The sequence below is a fragment of the Macaca thibetana genome, chromosome 19 (assembly GCF_024542745.1).
Source record: "Macaca thibetana thibetana isolate TM-01 chromosome 19, ASM2454274v1, whole genome shotgun sequence".
NCBI lineage: Eukaryota > Metazoa > Chordata > Mammalia > Primates > Cercopithecidae > Macaca > Macaca thibetana.
This window is the reverse complement of record NC_065596.1, coordinates 18,367,096-18,387,600: the sequence shown is the minus strand read 5'-3', so window position 1 is coordinate 18,387,600 and position 20,505 is coordinate 18,367,096. Positions and strand designations below refer to the sequence as shown.

The window sequence follows — 20,505 nt, the reverse complement described above, 5'->3', positions numbered from 1 at the left end:
CTTTTTTTTTTTTTTTTTTTTTCTCTTTTGAGACAGTGTCTCACTTCGAAACCCAGGCTGGAGTGCAGTGGTGTGATACTGGCTCACTGCAGTCTTGACCTCCAGGGCTCAGGTGATCCTCCCACTTCAGCCTCCCGAGTAGCTAGGACTACCAGACTTGGATCATTTTTGGAATTTTTTTTTGTAGAGATGGGGTCTTGCTTTGTTGTCCAGGCTTCCTTCGAACTCCTGGGCTCAAGCAATCCTCCCACCTCGGCCTCCCAAAGTGCTGGGATTACAGGCGTGGTTGCTGCAGCTTCTTTCTTTCCCAAGGCCACATAAATTGTTAGTGACTGAGCCAAAAGAGTCTCCCAGGTCTACTGACTTCTACCTCAGTGTTTTTCCAGCTAGACTACAGCCTACAGCCACTATAATTCCTGGAAGTTTAAAGAAGGTAAATTCTTTTTTTGAGATGGAGTCTTGGTCTGTCGCCCAGGCTGGAGTGCAGTGGCCGGATCTCGGCTCACTGCAAGCTCCGCCTCCCGGGTTTACGCCATTCTCCTGCCTCAGCCTCCCGAGTAGCTGGGACTACAGGCGCCCGCCACCTCGCCCGGCTAGTTTTTTTCGTAATTTTTAGTAGAGATGGGGTTTCACCGTGTTAGCCAGGATGGTCTCGATCTCCTGACCTCGTGATCCGCCCGTCTCGGCCTCCCAAAGTGCTAGGATTACAGGCTTGAGCCACCGTGCCCGGCCCAACTCTGTTTCTTAAAAATAATAATAATAATAAAACTAACAAAAATTTAAAATAAAAGAATTATTTTGGCCAGGCACAGTGGCTCCTTCCTGCAATCCCGGTACTTTGGTTCCAGGAGTTCATGACCAGCGTGGGCAACATAGTGAGATTCTGTCTTTACTAAAAATATGAAAATTAGCTGGGCGTGGTGGTGCATGTCTGTAGTCCCAGCTACTTGTGAGGCAGGAGAATGGCTTGAACCTGGGAGGTGGAGGTTACAGTGAGCCAAGATCGCACCACTGCACTCCAGCCTGGGCGACAGAGTGAGACTCCATCTCAAAAAAAGAATTTACCTTCTTTAAATCTGCATCATGACCGGGCGCGGTGACTCACGCCTGTAATCCCAGCACTTTGGGAGGCCGAGGCGGGTAGATCACGAGGTCAGGAATTCAAGACCAGCCTTACCAACATGGTGAAACCTGTTTCTACTAAAAATACAAAAACTAGCTGGGCGTGGTGGCGTGCGACTATAATCCCAGCAACTCAGGGGAATCTCTTGAACCTGGGCGGCGGAGGTTGCAGTGGGCTGAGATCGCGCCATTGCACTCCAGCCTGGGCGACAGAGCAAGATTCCGTCTCAAAAAATTTAAATCTGCAGAAAAACAATGAGAATGATTGGATCTCAGGAATCATTTTCTTCTTAGTTTGCACACCAACACATCTGGTCAGAAGACGCAGCCCTGATGTTCAGGAGCTCAGGGATTCTGGAAATACTGACCCCACTGCGTGACACAGCTTTTGCAGCTTTTGATTTCCAGAAGTGCCTCCTGAATATCCAGGCAATTCTCATGGACCCTGATCTTCACGTTGGAAGATGCAATGTAGGTGATCCTAACTGTTTAGATCAATGTTCGATGCACTGTTTAAAAAAGACAAATTCAACCTGGGCATGGTGGTGCATGCCTGTAGCCCCAGTTGCTCGGGAGGCTGAGGCTGGAGGGTTGCTTGAGGCCAGGAGTTCCAGACCAGCCTGGCCAACATGGTGACACCCCATCTCTACTAAAAATACAAAAATTAGCTGGGTGTGGTGGCAGGTGCCTGTCACTCCACCTACTCAGCATGCTGAGGCATGAGAATCTCGTTAACCTCGGAGGCAGAGGTTGCAATGAGCCGAGACCACACCACTGCACTCTAGCCTGGGTGACAGAGCAAGACTTCGTCTCAAAAAAAAAAAAAAAAAAAGGCCGGGCGCGGTGGCTCAAGCCTGTAATCCCAGCACTTTGGGAGGCCGAGACGGGCGGATCACGAGGTCGGGAGATCGAGACCATCCTGGCTAACACGGCGAAACCCCGTCTCTACTAAAAAAATACAAAAAACTAGCCGGGCGAGGTGGCAGGCGCCTGTAGTCCCAGCTACTCGGGAGGCTGAGGCAGGAGAATGGCGTGAACCCGGGAGGCGGAGCTTGCAGTGAGCTGAGATCCGGCCACTGCACTCCAGCCTGGGCGACAGAGCGAGACTCCGTCTCTCAAAAAAAAAAAAAAAAAAAAAAAAAAAAGTTGGGCGTGGTAGTGTGTACTCTCAGCTACTCGGGAGGCTGAGGTGTGAGGATCACTTGAGCCCAGGAATTAGAGGCTGCAGTGAGCTATGATGGAGTCACTGCACTCCAGCCTGGGTGACAAAAGGAGACCCCCAATTTCTAAAAAACTAATATAAAAAAGAGAAATTAACAAAATAAGAGAGACAACAAGATAGTATTCATCACTAGTAAGAGATAGATCACATCACCCACTGAACCTTGCCAACGCGATCAAACTCCAGTCTGATGGGGCGAGCATCACTCCAGCTGCCAATTTGCCAGAAATACAAAAGACAGAGGAAAGGGTTCACCTGCACCAGGGAAATCCAGACTTTGAGAAATGCTACAGGCCCAACAGCTTGGGGGCTTGCTTCCAAAATCCGTGGAAAGGAAAAGGGGTCCGGGCATGGTGGCTCAAGCCTGTAATCCTAACACTTTGGGAGGCCGAGGCGGGCAGGTCACGTGAGGTCAGGGGTTCGAGACCAGCCTGGCCAACATGGTGAAACCCCGTCTCTACTAAAAATACAAAAATTAGACGGGCGTGGTGGCACATGCTTGTAATCCCAGCTACTCAGGAGGCTGAGGCAGGAGAATCACTTGAACCTGGGAGGCAGAGGTTGCAGTGAGCCGAAACTGCACCACTGCACTCCAGCCTGGGTGATAGAGTGAGACTCCATGTCAAAAAAAAAAAATATATATATATATATATATATATATATATATATATATATAGTTTTGTGGCAGAGACAGGAGTCTCCCTGTGTTGTCCAGGTTGGTCTCAAACCCCTGAACTTAAGTGATCCTCTGCACCTCAGGATTACAGCTGTGAGCCACTAAACCCAGCCAACGAACCCGTAGATTGAGAGAGGATTAAAAGACATACCCGTGTTGGGAAATGGACAAGACTGTTATGGTCTGGAGATGCATACTGGGGCGGCTCTACTCTAAAGAAACAGAAAGAAACCGGGCACGGTGGCTCACGCTTATAACCCCAAGCACTTTGGGAGGCCGAGACGAGAGGATTGCTTGTGCCCAGGAGTTTGGGACCAGCCTGGCAACATAGTAAGACCTTGCCTCTACCAAAAAAAAAAAAAATTAAATTAGCCAGGCATGGTGGCACACACCTGTCGTCCCGGCTACTCGGGAGGCTGAGGGAAGAGGATTGCTTGATCCTGGGAGGTCAAGGCTGCAGTGAGCCATGATCAAACCACTGCACTGCAGCCTGGGCGACAGAGCGAGATCCTATCTCAAAAAAAAAAAAAAAAAAGAAAAGAAAAAAAGCAAAAGCAAAAAAAAAAAAAAAAAGAAAAGCAAAAAAAAAAAAAAAAAAAATTACTGCGAATGTCAGGGTTGGCGGATACTTCTGGAGAGAAGGGAGGGCTGGCATTGTGCCCAACTTGAGCCCTTTCTGGAAATAAAGAGTCTAGTGGGGAAGCCAGAGGCACAAGTGGAGATTCAGGCGGCAGCACCAGGAGGGTCCTTTCCTCCTTCCCACCTCCTTGCCCTTTCTTTCTGGGAACAGGAGCATGATTGTCTTTCTTCTTTGCCTTCCTAACTAGATAGAGTTTCTGAAAGGAGAATTTACATACAGGATGTATACCATTGACATGCACAGCCAGCTGGAACTGACTGCTTTGTTGATACCCCAGCCAGGCACATCCCTGATTCCTCTGGTAAGTACATCTCGATGTTTCTGCTATCGGGATTCTCAGCCACATGCCCGGTGCCCACTCCCAGATTCTGGAAATCCCTTGGCATCCCCCACAAGGAGAGACGCTACTCAGGCACTCACGATTCTGCATAGAAATTGTCTCTATGTGTCTTTTTTTTTTTTTTTTTTGAGACAGGACCTCACTTTGTCCATTAAGCTGGAGTGCAGTAGCGTGATCTCGGCTCACTGCAACCTCTGCCTCTCAGGCTCAAGCAATACTCCTGCCTCAGCCTCACGAGTAGCTGGGATTACCGGCATGTGCCACCACACCTGGTGAATTTTGTATTTTTAGTGGAGATGGGGTTTCCCCATGTTGGCCAGGCTGGTCTTGAACTCCTGGTCTCAGGTGATCTGCTCACCTCAGACTCCCAAAGTGCTGGGATTACAGGCATGAGCCACCATGTCCAGCCATTTCTATGTGTCTTCCCCCTTGACCAGCCTCTGCATGTCTGGGCATGATGAGGTTGTGGCTGTGCGGCTGGCTGCCTGGCCTCTCTTGTGCCGTCTCTGTGCCTCCTCCATCCTTCTCAGCTGCTCATAAATTCATTTTCTATTCTTGACTTTTCTTTTTCTTTCTTTCTTTTTTTTTTTTTTTTTTTTTGAGATAGAGTTTTGCTCTGTTGCCCAAGCTGGAGTGCAGTGGCACGATCTCGGCTCACTGCAACCTCTGCCTCCCAGGTTCAAGCGATTCTCCTGCCTCAGCCTCCCAAGTAGCTGGGATTATAGGTGCATGCCACCATGACTGACTGAGTTTTGTATTTTTAGTAAGAGGGGGTTTTGCCATGTTGGTCAGACTTGTCTCGAACTCCTGACCTCATGATCCACCCACCTCGGACTCCCAAAGTGCTGGGATTACAGGCATGAGCCATCACGCCGGCCTCATTTTCTTAACTCAGCCTGTTGCTCAGGCTTCTCTTGCTAGCAGCTAAGAGCCCTGACCCCATGGCCTTCCCCCACCCAGCAGGAAGTGCTTGGATGTTTCTAGATCCAAAATCCAAGTGTCTAAGCCTAGACATTAGTTGCAAGTACAGATGGTCCTACAATTTTTTGACTTTACAATGGCACAAAACTGATTACATTCAGTAGGAACTGTGCTTCCAGTACTGATACAAACTTTCTGTTTTTCACTGTTAGTATTCAGTAAGTTACATGAGGACCAGGCACAGCAGCTCACGCCCGTAATTTCAGTACTGCAGGAGGCTGAGGTGGGAGGATCGCTTGAACCCAGGAGCTCAAGACTAGCCTGGGCAACATAGTGAGACCCTGTCTCTACAAAAAAAATTAAAATTATGAGCTGGGTGTGGTGGCGCATGCCTGTAATCCCAGCTACTCGGGAGGCTGAGGCAGGAGAATCACTTGAACCCTGGAGGCAGAGGTTATGGTGAGCTGAGGTCACGCCATTGCACTCCAGCCTGAGCAACAAGAGTGAAACTCTGTCTCAAAATAAATAAATAAATAAATAAATAAATAAATAAATAAAAATAAATAAATAAAAATTAGCCAGGTGTAGTGGCATGCACCTGTAGTCTCACCTACTTGGGAGGCTGAGGCAGGAGGATCACTTGAGCCCAGGAGGCTGAGGCTGCAGTGAGCTATAATCATGCCATTGCACTCCAGCCTGGGTAAGAGGGCAAGACCTCATCTCTTAAAAAATAAAAAATTTGTCCAGGTGTGGTGGCTCACACCTGTAATCCCAGCACTTTGGAAGGCCAAGGCGGGCAGATTGCCTGAGGCCAGGAGTTCAAGACCGGCCTGGCCAACAGCCGGGTGTGACGGCGGGCACCTGTAGTCCCAGCTACTCAAGAGGCTAAGGCAGGAGAATCACTTGAATCTGGGAGGTGAAGGTTGCAGTGAGCTGAGACCACGCTTCTCCACTCCAGCCTAGGCGACAGAGTGAGACTCCGTCTCAAAAAAATAAATAAAAATAAATAAATATAAATTTTAAAAAGTTAAAAGGAGGTAAATTATTGCTTCATGAGGACAGAGTTTCTGTTTGGGGTGACGAGAAAGTTTTGGAAACAGATGGTGGTGATGGTTGCACAATATTGTGACTCTACCCAATGCCATTGAATTGTACAGTTAAAGGTGGGTAAATTCATCCAAATGTGTTATCTATTTCTACAAACATTCAGGAAGGCTGGACCCCTGAAATGTCAACGTCGTGATCCAGGGGGTGGAAGGGCGAGGGGGTTTTGTTCTCCTTTTGGTATTGCTTGGTTTGTTCTCAACTTAAAGTAGTCTGGGTTAACTTCCAATGCTTGGTAGGTTAGATCTATTAAATGTATTTTCAAGCTGGGCATGGTGGCTCACACCTGTAATCCCAACACTTTGGGAGGCCGAGGTGGGCAGATTGCCTAAGCTCAGGAGTTTGAGACCAGCCTGTGCAACATGGTAAAACCTCGTCTCTACTAAAAATACAAAAATTAGCTGGGTGTGGTAGCGTGCTTGTAATCCCAGCTACTAGGGAGGCTAATCCACGAGAATCGCTCAAACCCAGGAGGCAGAGGTTGCCGTGAGCTGAGATCAGACCACTGCACTGCAGCCTGGGTGACAGAGTGAGACTCTGCCTCCGAAAAAAAATAAAAATAAATAAATAGGCCGGGTGCAGTGGCTCATGCCTGTAATCCCAGCACTTTAGGAGGCTGACACAGGTATATCATCTGAGGTCAGGAGTTCGAGACCAGCCTGGCCAACATGGTGAAACCCCGTCTCTACTAAAAATACAAAAATTAGCTGGGTGTGTTGGCGCATGCCTGTGATCCCAACTACTTGGGAGGCTGAGGTAGAAGAATCACTGGAACCTGCGAGGCAGAGGTTTCAGTGAGCTGAGTTTGCACGACTGCACTCCAGCCTGGGTGACAGAGTGACTCCATCTCAAAAATAAATAAATAAATAAATAATAAAATAATAAATAAATAAATAAATGCATTTTCAACTTCTTCTTCTTCTTCTTTTTTTGAGACAGAGTTTCGCTCTTGTTACCCAGGCTGGAGTACAATGGCGTGATCTCAGCTCACCGCAACCTCCGCCTCCTGGGTTCAAGGGATTCTCTTGCCTCGGGCTCCCTAGTAGCTGGGATTACAGGCATGTGCCACTATGCCCGGCTAATTTTGTACTTTTAGTAGAGATGGGGTTTCTCCGTGTTGGTCAGGCTGGTCTCAAACTCCCGACCTCAGGTGATCCACCTGCCTCGGCCTCCCAAAGTGCTGGAAGTACAGGCGTGAGCCACCGTGCCTGGCCAACTTTTTTTTTTTTTGTAGAGACGGGATCTCGCTGTGTTGCCCAGGCTGGTCTTGAACTCCTGGGCTCAAGCGGTCTTCGCACCTTGGTCTCCCAAAGTGCTGGGATTACAGGCATTAGCCACTGTGCCCGGTCCTGGTTTTTCATCTGAAGGTGTGTTGGGGACACTGCGGGGGTTTGTCGCCCCATCTTGCTTGCTGGCTCCGTACAGCCTGAGCTTCTCTGCTCCCACTCCCAGGTGATGGTGAGCAACCCCCACTCCCTGGGGTTCCAGGCCACCTTCTATGAGAGCGGTTACACGTCAGACGGGAACACTAAGTACAAACTGGTGAGCCGCATCCCCACCAAACCCCGTCGCCTGTCCCTTGAGGGGCCCCCCTCTTCCTCCTTCCCTTATCAGCATAAAAAGCTGAGGAGTTTCCAGGGTACATAGCCCCTGGCTGTGCCCCGGGATGGGAAGATGATCAGGCAGCCGTCACCCACGCGCTTGGCCTCATTAAAGTGTCACACCGGAGAGACCCGGATGGCATGACAGGGAGGAGCCTAACGCAGCCCGAGGAGGGTGGCCGGAGATCTGAGTTAGCTGGGTAAACTGAGGCATGAGGCTTGAGTCGGGGCAGTTTCCACAGGGCAGGGGCCTGACCAGGTGCAAGTCGGTGACGGCAAACTCCTTTGATCAGGTTCTTCACGTCACATCTAGGTGAGTGAGGAAAACGATCGCTCCTCACTACGGGTCCCCAGAACTCAGGGAGCACGGGAATGGGCGCCATCATATTGGGGCCGTTGTTTCTGTGAACTTCCAGAAGGCTTTCACAGGCGCTGGGATTAGAACAGAGCACGGCTTGGCTGGGCGCAGTGGCTCATGCCTGGAATCCCAGCACTTTGGGAGGCCAAAGCGGGTGGATCACTGGAGGTCAGGAGTTTGAGACCAGCCTGGCCAACGTGGTGAAACCCTGTGTCTACTAAAAATACAAAAAAAAAAAAAAAAAAAAAAAATAGCCGGGCGTGGTGGTGGGCGCCTGTAGTCCCAGCTATGCAGGAGGCTGAGGCAGGAGAATGGCGTGAACCTGGGAGGCGGAGCTTGCAGTGAGCCGAGGTCGCGCCACTGCACTCCAGCCTGGGCGACAGAGCGAGACTCCATCTCAAGAAACAGGAAAAAAAAAAGGCAAAAATTAGCCAGGCATGGCAACGCTCACCTGTAGTCCCAGCTACTTGGGAGGATGAGGCAGGAGAATCCCTTGAACCTGGGAGGCGGAGCTTGCAGTGAGCCAAGATGGTGCTACTGCACTCCAGCCTGGGCAACAGAGAGAGACTCCATCTCAAAAAAAAAAAAAAAAAAGAACAGAGTGGGACTAAGAGGCTTCCAGGTTTGTCTCCTCACGTCCCCTCCAACACCCCATCTCTCCCAATGTCCTGAGTTGGGGGATGCCCGTGGTGTTCCACAGATGTGCTTGGGATTTTCTCTCTTGACCCCACAGGATATTTACTTAAAACAGCAGCAGCACTGGGGCAGGACCGACTTCAACTTCACTTCCAGGTATGTTGTCTCCCCGCAGAGGTGGGGACCGGGCTGCCTACAGGGGTTCCCTTAGCAGGAGCGAACAGAAGCAGGGCTGAGATCAGACCCCCAGCTTTAGAACAATAAAACAAGGTGATTAAAACACTTCACAAGAGCCGGGCGTGGTGGCTCACGCCTGGAATCCCAGCACTTTGGGAGGCCAAGGTGGGTGGATCCCCTGAGGTCAGGAGTTGGAAACCAGCCTAGCCAACATGGTGAAACCCCATCTCTACTAGAAAATACAAAAAAAAAATAGCTAGGTGTAGTGGCAGGCACCTCTAATTTCAGCTACTCGGGAGGCTGAGGCAGGAGAACTGCTTGAACCCAGGAGGCGGAGGTTGCAGTGAGCCGAGATCATGCCGTTGCACTCTAGCCTAGGCGACAAGAGTGAAACTCTGTCTCAAAAAAAAAAAAAAAGAGCCAAGTGTAGTGGTGGGCACCTGTAATCCTAGCTACTCAGGAGGCTGAGGCATGAGAATGGCTTGAACCCAGGAGGCGGAGGTTGCAGTGAGCCGAGATGGTACCACTGCACTCCAGCCTGGGCAACACAGTGAGACTCCATCTCAAAAACAACAACAAAACAACAACAAAAACACTTTACGAATGGCGGTCCCTCAAAACACTGAAACATGGAATTACCATTTGCTCCAACAAACCCACTGCCATCCATCCAAAAGAATAGAAAGCAGGGGCCGGGCGCGGTGGCTCACACCGGTAATCCCAACACCTTGGGAGGCCACGGTAGGCAGATCACGAGGTCAGGAGTTCGAGACCAGCCTGGCCAACATGGTGAAACCCATCTTTACTAAAAATACAAAAATTAGCTGGGCAAGGTGGTGTGTGCCTGTAATCCCAGCTATTCAGGAGGCTTTGGCAGAACTGCTTGAACCCAGGAGGCAGAGCTTGCAGTGAGCCGAGATTGTAGCTGGGACTACAGGTGTGTGCCACCACGCCTGGCTTTTTTTTTTTTTTTTTTTTTTTTTTATTTTTAATAGAAATAGAGTTTCACAATAGTAGCCAGACTGGTCTTGAACTCTTTTTTTTTTTTTTTTTTTTTTTTTGAGATGGAGTCTCGCTCTGTCGCCCAGGCCGGAGTGCAGTGGTGTAATCTCAGCTCACTGCAAGCTCCGCCTCCCGGGTTTACGCCATTCTTCTGCCTCAGCCTCCCGAATAGCTGGGACTACAGGCGCCCGCCACCTCGCCCGGCTAGTTTTTTGTATTTTTTTAGTAGAGACGGGGTTTCACCGTGTTCGCCAGGATGGTCTCGATCTCCTGACCTCGTGATCCGCCCGTCTCGGCCTCCCAAAGTGCTGGGATTACAGGCTTGAGCCACCGCGCCCGGCCTTTTTTTTTTTTTTTTGAGACAGAGTCTCGCTTAGTCGCCCAGGCTGGAGTGCAATGGCACGATCTCGGCTCACTGCAAGCTCCGCCTCCCGGGTTCACGCCATTCTTCTGCCTCAGCCTCCCGAGTAGCTGGGACTACAGGCGCCCGCCGCCTCGCCCGGCTAATTTTTTGCATTTTTAGTAGAGGCGGGGTTTCACCGTGTTAGCCAGGATGGTCTCGATCTCCTGACCTCGTGATCCGCCCGCCTCGGCCTCCCAAAGTGCTGGGATTACAGGTGTGAGCCACCGCGCCCGGCCGCCTGGCTAATTTTTGTATTAGTAATAGAGACAGGGTTTCGCCATGTTGGCCAGGCTGGTCTCGAACTCCTTACCTTAGGTGATCCACCTACCTCGGCCTCCCAAAGTTCTGAGATTACAGGCATGAGCCACCGAGGCCAGTCCCATACACTTTTAAACTATCAGATATTGTGAGAATTCACTGACTATCACAAGAACACCAAGGGGGAAACTATCTCCATGATCCAATCACCTCCCATCAGGTCCCTCCCCTGACATGTGAGGATTACAATTTAAGATGAGATTTGGGTGGGGACATAGAACCAAACCATATCAGATGGATAAATGGGTAGATAGATGAGTGGATAGATGGATAGAGAGATGGATGGATGGTTGGCTGGAGGGGTGGATGGATGGATGGATGGATGGATGAATGGATGGATGGATGGATGGATGGATAGATGGATGAGTGAATGGATGAATGGATGGGTGGGTGGATGGAATGGATAGATAGATAAATGGGTAGATAGATGAGTGGTTGGATAGAGAGATGGATGGGTGGATGGATGGATGGATAGATGGGTGGGTGGAATGAATGGATGGAAGGATGGATGAGATGGATGGATGGGTGGATGGATGGATGCATAAATGGATAGATGGATGAGTGAATGGATGGATGGATGGATGGATGGGTGGGTGGATGGAATGGATGGATAAATGGGTAGATGGATGAGTGGATGGATAGAGAGATGGATGGGTGGGTGGATGGATAGAGAGATGGATGGGTGGATGGATGGATGAGTGGGTGGATGGAATGGATGGATAAATGGGTAGATGGATGAGTGGATGGGTAGAGAGATGGAAGGGTGGATAGGTTGATGGATGGACGAATGGGTGGGTGGAATGAATGGATGGATGAGATGGATGGATGGATGGATGAATGGATGTATGGGTGGAATGAATGGATGGATGAGATGGATTGATGTATGGATGGATGGATGGACGAATGGGTGGGTGGAATGAATGGATGGAAAGATGGATGAGATGGATTGATGGATGCATGGGTGATTGAATGGATGAAAGGATGAATGAAATGCAGCCGTGTTGTTTACAAGGGTGCTGTTCTTTAATAACACAGGTTCCATTGCCTTGCAGCTTAAAGAGAGCCACCATGTCTACCTTAACTGTGGACATAGCAAACAAGGAAATTTCATGTGTGGATATCAAGCCACTGGTAGGTGCCAAATCTTTGCTGTCCCATATTTGGTGTCATACGTGTTAAAGACGCATGGAAGCTGGCCCTGAGGTTGCAGTGAGCAGAGATAGTGCCACTGCACTCCAACCTGGGTGCAACAGAGTGAGACTCTGCCTCAAAAAATAAAAAAAAATTAAAAATAATAATAAACATTCATGGCATAAAAAAATGTATGGCTGCATGCTTCCACACAGATGAACCTCGAGGAGATCCCACACGGTGAGAGAAGCCAGGCACGAAAGGACAAATCCTGTGTGATTCCACTGTTAGGAGGTCCCTAGAGTCATCAGATTCATAGAGACAGAAAGTAGGATTGGGGGTGTCAGGGGCTGGGGAAGGGGGTGATTGAGGCAGTTGAATACAGGCAGTCACCCTGTTGGCCAGGCTGGTCTCGAACTTTTGATCTCAGGTGATCTGCCCGCCTCAGTCTCCCAAAGTGCTGGGATTACAGGCGTGAGCCACTGCGCCTGGTGAATTTGTTTATTTTTAGTAGAGATGGAGTTTCACCCACGTTGGCCAGGCTGGTCTTGAACTCCCTTTTTTTTTTTTTTTTTTTTGACATGGAGTCTTGCTCTGTCGCCCAGACTAGAGTACAGTGGCACAATCTCGGCTCACTATAACCTCCATCTCCCAGATTCAAGCAATTCTCCTAACTTCACCCTGCCGAGTAGCGGGGAGGTTTTTGTTATATTTTTAGTAGAAATGGGGTTTCACCATAGTAGCCAGGCTGGTCTTGAACTCTTGACCTCAGGTGATGTGCCCGTCTTGGCCTCCGAGCCACCACGCCCAGCTAATTTTTGTATTTTTAGAAGAAACTGGGTTTCACCATGTTAGCCAGGCTGGTCTCGAACTCCTAATCTTAAGTGATCTGCCCGCCTTGGCCTCTCAAATTGCTGGGATGACAGGCATGAGCCACTGTGCCCAACCTGGTCTTGAACTCTTGGTCTTGTGATCCTCCTGCCTCAGCCTCCCAAAGTGCTGGGATTACAGGTCTGAACTCCTACACCTGACCAGTTTTTTTTTTTTTTTTTTTTTTTTTTTTAATGAATCTTGCATTCTGTTCTAAGGTAAATCCATGTTTGTCTTGCTTTTTGGTTTGCTTTATTTATTTATTTATTTCTGAGACAGAGTTTCACTCTTGTTGCCCAGGCTGGAGTGCAGTGGCATGATCTCGGCTCACTGTAACCTCCACCTCCTGGGTTCAAGCAATTCTGCTTCAGCCTCCCAAGTAGCTGGGATTACAGGAAAGCCCCACCACGCCTGGCTAATTTTTTGTATTTTTAATAGAGCTGGGATTTCACCACATTGGCCAGGCTGGTCTTGAACTCCTGACCTCAGGCAATTTGCCCACCTTGGCCTCCCAAAGTGCTGGGATTACAGGTGTGAGCCACAGCGCCTGGCTGTTTTTTATTTTTAGATACAGGGTCTCACTCTGTCTCCCAGGCTGAAGCACAGTAGCACAATCAAGGCTTACTGCAGCCTCAACCTTCTGGGCTCAAGCGATGTTCCTGCCGCAGCCTCCCAAGTAGCTGGGATTACAGGCGTGCACCACCATGCCCGGCTAAGTTTTATTTTTCATAGAGACAAGGTGTCACTATGTTGCCCAGACTGGTCTCTAACTCCTGGCCTCAAGCAATCCTACTGCCTCAGCCTCTCAAAGTGCTGGGATTACAGGCGTGAGCCACTGCGCCTGGCCCGTGTTTGTCTTAATACAAAACAGCTTTCAAATACCAGAAGTCCTTTGGTCCTGTGGCTTTTAGACTCCATTGTATAACTCTGAGGGTGCCATGCAGCACTGCAGTTTGAGAAGCATGTCCCTAAGGCTGTAAAGTAACCCCCAATCGCTCTTTCTATCTTCTTTCTCCTTTTTGTTTATTCATTCCAGGCCATTGATTCATTCATTCATTCATTCATTCATTCATTCATACATGCATGCATGCATTTTTTTTTTCCCCATGCTCTCTGTGTACCAAGGATTGTGCTGGGCTCATAAATTAGTTCTGGGCCTGGCACAGTGGCTCACATCTGTATTCCTAGCACTCTGGGAGGCCCAGGCAGGTGGATCACCTGAGGTCAAGAGTTGGAGACCAGCCTGGCCAACATGATGAAACCCCGTCTCTACTAAAAATACAACAATTAGCCGGGCATGGTGGCAGGCACCTGTAATCCCAGCTACTTGGGAAGCTGAGGCAGGAGAATCCCTTGAATGCAGGGGGAGGATGTTGCAGTGAGCTGAGATTGGGCCACTGCACTCCAGCCTGGGTGACAGAGCAAAAACTCCGTCTCAAAAAAAAAAAACAATTAATTAAAAGAAAAAGTTGGCCAGGCTCAGTGGCTCATACCTGTAAAACCAGCACACTGGGAGGCCGAGACGGGGAGATCATGAGGTCAGGAGATCGAGACCATTCTGGCTAACACGGTGAAACCCCGTCTCTACTAAAAAAAAATTTAAAAAATAGCCGGGTGTGGTGGTGGGCACCTGTAGTCCCAGATGCTTGGGAGGCTGAGGCAAGAGAATGGCACGAACCCAGGAGGCGGAGCTTGCAGTGAGCTGAGATCGCACCACTGTACTCCAGCCTGGGCGACAGAGTGAGACTCTGTCTCAAAAAAAATAAAAATAAAAGAAGAAAAAGAAAAAGTTAATTCTGTTCTCTGTGAAGCCACTAACAGCTCGTCAGGTGACACCGGGAGTTTAGTTAGCCCTACCCCAGGCTCTCAGAGCTTAAGCTCTGCGGGGCCAGCTGCAGTTACAGTGCATCCCAGGCATCCAAGGACACGCTATTGGAATCCAGGCCACATGGTTTCCAAACCGTTTCCATGGGAGTGTGTCCCTGTATAGGATTCACTGCGTCTGGGTGACCCTCACTGACCTGGGTCCACATTTCTGTCTCCTCTGCAGTCGACACTGATTTCAGTTGGCTGTGATCTGGATAAAAAGATCGTCATCCAGAAGTAAGTATGCTGAGGCCAGGTGCCGTGTCTCACGGCTGTGATCCCAGCACTTTGGGAGGCCAAGGTGGGCAGATCACTTGAGGTCAGGAGTTCAAGACCAGCCTGGCCAACATGGCAAAACCCCGTCTCTACTGAAAAAAAAAAAAAATTATGCGTGGTGGCAGGCCTGCAATCTCACCTACTTGGGAGGCTGAGGCTGGAGGATCACTTGAACCTGGGAGGTGGAGGCTGCAGTGAGCTGAGATTGAGCCACTGCACTCTGCACTCCAGCCTGGGTAACACAGTAAGACTCTTGTCTCGAAAAACAAACAAACAAACAAACAAACAAAAGAAGTAAGTATGTTGCTATTGGAGTGGAGTGGGGAGAGGGGAGGAGGGGAGTTGTTGGGGCACCATTACCACATGGTAACAATTGCTGAGGTGGATGACTTTCGATTATTCTGTTTAGTTTTGTATGTATTTACTATTTCCATAATAAAAAGTTAAATGATTCACCCTAATAGGTTAACTTTGTTTCCAGCACATTGGACTCCCCTCTTTCACCTGTTGGTGATATCCACTTTTTTTGTTTTTTTTTTTTTGAGACCAAGTCTCGCCCTGTCGCCCAGGCTGGAGTACAGTGGCACGATCTCAGCTCACTGCAACCTCTGCCTCCCAGGTTCAAGCGATTCTCCTGCTCAGCCTCCCTAGTAGCTGGGATTACAGGCAGCCGTTATCATACCTGGCTAATTTTTGTATTTTTAGTAGAAACGGGGTTTCACCATGTTGGCCAGGCTGGTCTCAAAGTCCTGACCTCAAGGGATTTGCCCGCCTCAGCCTCCCAAAGTGCTGGGATTACAGGCATGAGCCACCGCGCCTGGCCTAACACAATTTTTAAAATAAATTTTTTAAAAAGCCAGACCACTATCCTGGCTAACATGGTGAAACCCCATCTCTACTAAAAATACAAAAAACTAGCCGGGCGTGGTGGCGGGCGCCTGTAGTCTCAGCTACTTGGGAGGCTGAGGCGGGAGAATGGCGTGAACCCGGGAGGCGGAGCTTGCAGCGAGCCTGGGAGACACAGCGAGACTCCGTCTCAAAAAAAAAAAAAAAAAAAAAGCCAGACCAGCTACACCTCTAATGGCAAAGTGCAGAGCCATTTCCTGCCATGCCCCTCCCAGAGTTGGGGTCTCTCGTTTTTTGTTTGTTTGTCTTCCATATCTGCTCATTTGGCAACTGCTCATGCATTGGACAGAAAGGTGTGCCCTCCCTTTTTAATTTATTTTATTATTTTGTTTTTATTTTTATCAATTTATTTTTGAGACAGAGTCTTGCTCTGTCACCCAGGCTGGAAGTTCAGTGGCGCGATCTCAGCTCACTGCAACCTCCACCGCCCAGGTTCAAGTGATTCTCCTGCCTCAGCCTTCCAAGAAGCTGCGATGAGAGGCACATGATGCCATGCCTGGCTAACTTTTTGTATTTTTTTAATAGAGACAGGGTTTCTCCATATTGGCCAGGCTGGTCTCAAAACTCCTAACCTCAGGTGATCCGCCTGCCTCAGCATCCCAAAGTGCTGGGCCTGAGCCACCACGCCCAGCCTCTCCCTTTCTGTCCCATCCATAATGATCTGGTTCCTTGTGAGGTCACACACTTGCTCAATGTCGTCTTTTGCTTGCAGCACAGTTTCTGCCTGTTCCAAGGGCGTCCTGGATGCCTTGGCCCTGCAAGACAATTATAGCTTCATCATCGAAAAGTAAGCCAGTGTCCCCCGCCGCCGCAACACCTGAAAACCCAAGGCAACAATCAGGCCTGCAAAAGCCAAGAGCAAATTAGGAATTTTATTTATTTATTCATTCATTCATTCATTCATTTATTTTAAGAGATAGGGTCTGGCCCTGTGGCCCAGGCTGGAGTGCAGCGGGGTGATGATAGCTCACTGCAGCCTCGACCTCCTGGGCTCAACCCATCCTCTTGCCTCAGCTGGCTGGTCCCACATGCTGTCCTGCTCAGTGAGTGTGTGCTGCCACGCCGATACGCGAGTCTGGGCCTTAGTCAATTTGTGCTGCTTTGAAAGACTACCCCAGGCTGGGTGATTTATAAAGAAAAGAGTTATGGCCAGGTGCGGTGGCTCACACCTGTAATTCCAGCACTCTGGGAGGCCGAGACGGGCAGATCCCTTGAGCTCAGGAGTTCGAGACCAGCCTGGCCAACATGGCAAAACCTCATTTCTACTAAAAATACAAAAATTAGCCAGGCATGGTGGTGGGCGCCTGTAATGCCAGCTACTCGGGAGGCTGAGGCAGGAGAGTTGCTTGAAACCGGGAGGCAGAGGTTGCAGTGAGCAGAGATCGCACCACTGCACTCCAGCCTGGGCGACAGAGGGAGACTCTGTCTCATAAAAAAAAAAAAAAAAAAAAAAAAAAAAAGGAGGGGGGCAGTGGGGAGGAGGCTAGGTGCAGTGGCTCACACCTGTAATCCCAGCATTTTGGGAGGCTGAGGCAGGAGAATTGCTTGAGGCCAGGAGTTTGAGACCAGCCTGGGCAACCTAGAGAAAAAAAAAAAAAAAAAAAAGAGTGGGGGGATGGTGGGAGAAGGTGCCAGGTTCTTAAACAACCAGTTATCATGGAAGCTGAGATGGAAAATCCACTCAGTACCATGAAGATGGCTCTAAGCCATTCATAGCCCTGCCCTTGTGGTCTAAACACCTCTGACTAGGCGCCCCCTCCAACATTGGGGATCCAGTTTGAGCAGGAGCTTTTGGAAGTGACAAATATTCGATCATATCAAGGCCCCTCATTGCACCCAGCATGGGGGAGCTCCTTACCACGCGAGTGCACACTTCTGTGTGATTTGTAACACCTGACCCCTCAAATGCAAGTCAAAAGTCAGTTACCCATTTAGAGCTGAGGCCTAAACTGGTGCTTCTGGGCTGCTAAGGGGCAGTGACTTTGGAACCTGCAGAGGACACAGAGGGGCGTGTCATCTTAGTCTATGTGGGCTGCATTGCAAAATACTTTAAACTGGGTGATTTGTTAGTTGGTGCAAAGGTAATTACGGTTTTGGCCGGGCGCGGTGGCTCATGCCTGTAATCCTAGCACTTTGGGAGGCTGAGAGGGGCAGATCACTTGAGGTCAGGAGTTTGAGAGCAGTCTGGCCAACGTGGTGAAACCCCATCTCTACTAAAAATACAAAAATTAGGCAGGTGTAGTGGCACATGCCTGTAGTCGCAGCTACTCGGGAGGCTGAGGTGGGAGAATTGCTTCAACTCGGGAGGCGGAGGTTTCAGTGAGCCGAGATCACGCCACTGTCCTCCAGCCTGGGCAACAGAGTGAGACTCAGTCTCACAAAAAAAAAAAAAAAAGTAATTACGTTTTTTGCTGTTGAAAGTAATGGCAAACACTGGCTAGGTGCAGTGGCTCACACCTGTAATCCCTGCACTTTGGGAGACTGAGGCAGGTGGATCACCTGAAGTCAGGAGTTCAAGACCAGCCTGGCCAACATGATGAAACTCCGTCTCTACTAAAAATACAAAAAATTAGCCGGGCATGGAGGCAGGCACCTGTAATCCCAGCTTCTCAGGAGGCGGAGACAGGAGAATCGCTTAAACCCGGGAGGCAGAGGTTGCAGTGAGCTGAGATCATGCCACTGTGCTCCAGCCTGAGCAACAAGAATGAAACTCCATCTCAAAAAAAAAAAAAAAAAAAAAAAAAAAAAAAAAAAAAAACCTCGATTACTTTTGCACTGATCTAATTTTTTTTTTTTTTTTTTTTTTTTTTTTTTGAGACGGAGTCTCGCTCTGTCGCCCAGGCTGGAGTGCAGTGGCCGGATCTCAGCTCATTGCAAGCTCCGCCTCCTGGGTTTACGCCATTCTCCTGCCTCAGCCTCCCGAGTAGCTGGGACTACAGGCGCCCGCCACCTCGCCCGGCTAGTTTTTTGTATTTTTTTAGTAGAGACGGGGTTTCACCGTGTTAGCCAGGATGGTCTCGATCTCCTGACCTCGTGATCCGCCCGTCTCGGCCTCCCAAAGTGCTGGGATTACAGGCTTGAGCCACCGCGCCCGGCCTGCACTGATCTAATTTAAGAAGCAGAAATTTTGCTGGGCTTGGTGGCTTACACTTGTAATCCCAGCACTTTGGGAGGCTGAGGTGAGAGAATCACTTGAGGCCAGGGGTTTGAGACCGGCCTGGGCAACACAGCAAGACCTCATCTATACAAAAATTTAAAATATTAACCATGTGTGGTGGCGTGTGCCTGTAATCCCAGCCATTCGGGAGGCTGAGGTGGGAGGACTGCTTGGGCCCAGGAGGTGGAGGCTGCAGTGAGTCATGATTGCATTACTGTGCTCCAGCCAAAAAATTAACTAGAATGGGAAGTTTCAGCATCTTCTGGTCCATGGCTCTCATTCGCCCACCTCAGATGCCCCCTCCACCCACTCTCATGGACGATCCCCATTTTCATACAAGAAACTGCGGCTGTGAAGGGTTCGCAGACTGGGCAAGAACTCACGGATTCCCCATCTCTGCTTCTTGGTGTCTTGAAGGGAATTCTACGACCCCGGCTTCCAGGGGCGGCAGTCCTCCAAGGACCTGCACGTGTTTTACTCCTACCAGCAGCTGGGCTGTCCTCTCCTCGTCTACTATGATACCCCATGGAAGCCCGTGGTGGAGCTGTAAGACCCCAGGGGGGTGCTGCAGGGTGGTGACGGTGGCAGGGCCTCATGCTCCCTGGCCCTGGGGTATCAGCCTGGCCCTCAGGTACCAGCCTGGCCCTCCAGGCTCCCCTCTATCCCTCAAAATGATTGATGGTGGTCACTGTTTCCCACCGTTCTCCTGCCCCAACCCCACTGGCCCCCAGGGCCCTCTCCTTGGAACACCTTTTCTTTTTTTGAGACAGGGTCTTGCTCTGTTGCCTAGGCTGGAGTGCAGTGGCATGATCTCAGCTCACTGCAGCCTCTGTCCCCTGGGCTCAAGCGATCCTCCCACCTCAGCCTCCCGGGTAGCTGGGACCACAGGTGCCCACCACCACACCCAGCTAATTAGCAGAGATGGAGTTTCACCATCACCATGTTGATCAGGCTGGTCTTGAACTCCTGACCTCAGATGATCTGCCCGCCTTGGCCTCCCAAAGTGTTGGGATTACAGGCGTGAGCCACTGCGCCCGGCCGATGGTCTTTTCTTTATGCCTATGCACTCCTGCTGTCTTCCTGTTCTTTTTTTTTTTTTCTGCTCTGTCACCCAGGCTAGAGTGCAATGGCATGATCTCGGCTTACTGCAACCTCCGCCTCCTGGGTTTAAGTGATTATCCTGCCTCAGCCTCCCAAGTAGCTGGGATGACAGGCGCATGCCACCACGACTGGCTAATTTTTGTGTTTTTAGTAGAGACAGGGTTTCACCATGTTGGTCAGGCTGGTCTCGAATCCCTGACCTTGTGATCCACCTGCCTTGGCTTCCCAAAGTGCTGGGATTACAGGCGTGAGCCACTGCGCCCGGCCATCTTCCTGTTCTTATAAGGACACCAGTCGTATCAGATCAGGGTCCACCCTACACCCTATGACCTCATATAGCTTTTCTTTTTCTCCTTTTCTTTTCTTTTCTTTTTTTTTTTTTTTTTTTTTTGAGACGGAGTCTCGCTCTGTCGCCGGGCTGGAGTGCAGTGGCCGGACCTCAGCTCACTGCAAGCTCCGCCTCCCGGGTTCCCGCCATTCTCCTGCCTCAGCCTCCCGAGTAGCTGGGACCACAGGCGCCCGCCACCTCGCCTGGCTAGTTTTTTGTATTTTTAGTAGAGACGGGGTTTCACCGTATTAGCCAGGAAGGTCTCGATCTCCTGACCTCGTGATCCACCCGTCTCGGCCTCCCAAAGTGCTGGGATTACAGGCTTGAGCCACCGTGCCCGGCCTCCTTTT

General features: G+C 49.9%; 3 protein-coding genes across 6 annotated transcripts in view; 1 reads left to right on the top strand and 2 right to left on the bottom strand.

Annotated features, from left to right (window-relative positions):
* Nucleotides 1-7,622, bottom strand: part of SAFB2 (scaffold attachment factor B2) — a 170,836-nt gene extending 163,214 nt beyond the window's left edge. The window contains exon 1 of the mRNA XM_050770098.1: nt 7,613-7,622. The gene's annotated coding sequence lies outside the window, so the exon portion shown is untranslated. The remainder of the gene's footprint in view (nt 1-7,612) is intronic.
* The window catches only part of MICOS13 (mitochondrial contact site and cristae organizing system subunit 13), a 201,706-nt gene that overhangs the window by 69,212 nt on the left and 111,989 nt on the right, over nt 1-20,505 (bottom strand). The window lies entirely within an intron of this gene.
* The window catches only part of CATSPERD (cation channel sperm associated auxiliary subunit delta), a 61,050-nt gene that overhangs the window by 31,176 nt on the left and 9,369 nt on the right, over nt 1-20,505 (top strand). Inside the window, exons 12-19 of one of the 3 annotated variants that reach the window (XM_050770178.1) lie at nt 1,417-1,593; nt 3,848-3,961; nt 7,478-7,567; nt 8,718-8,776; nt 11,573-11,651; nt 14,572-14,624; nt 16,282-16,356; nt 19,144-19,272. In XM_050770178.1, the coding sequence (XP_050626135.1) occupies nt 1,417-1,593; nt 3,848-3,961; nt 7,478-7,567; nt 8,718-8,776; nt 11,573-11,651; nt 14,572-14,624; nt 16,282-16,356; nt 19,144-19,272 (776 nt within the window). The remainder of the gene's footprint in view (nt 1-1,416; nt 1,594-3,847; nt 3,962-7,477; nt 7,568-8,717; nt 8,777-11,572; nt 11,652-14,571; nt 14,625-16,281; nt 16,357-19,143; nt 19,273-20,505) is intronic. The other 2 variants (XM_050770180.1, XM_050770179.1) reach the window with 2 other exon arrangements.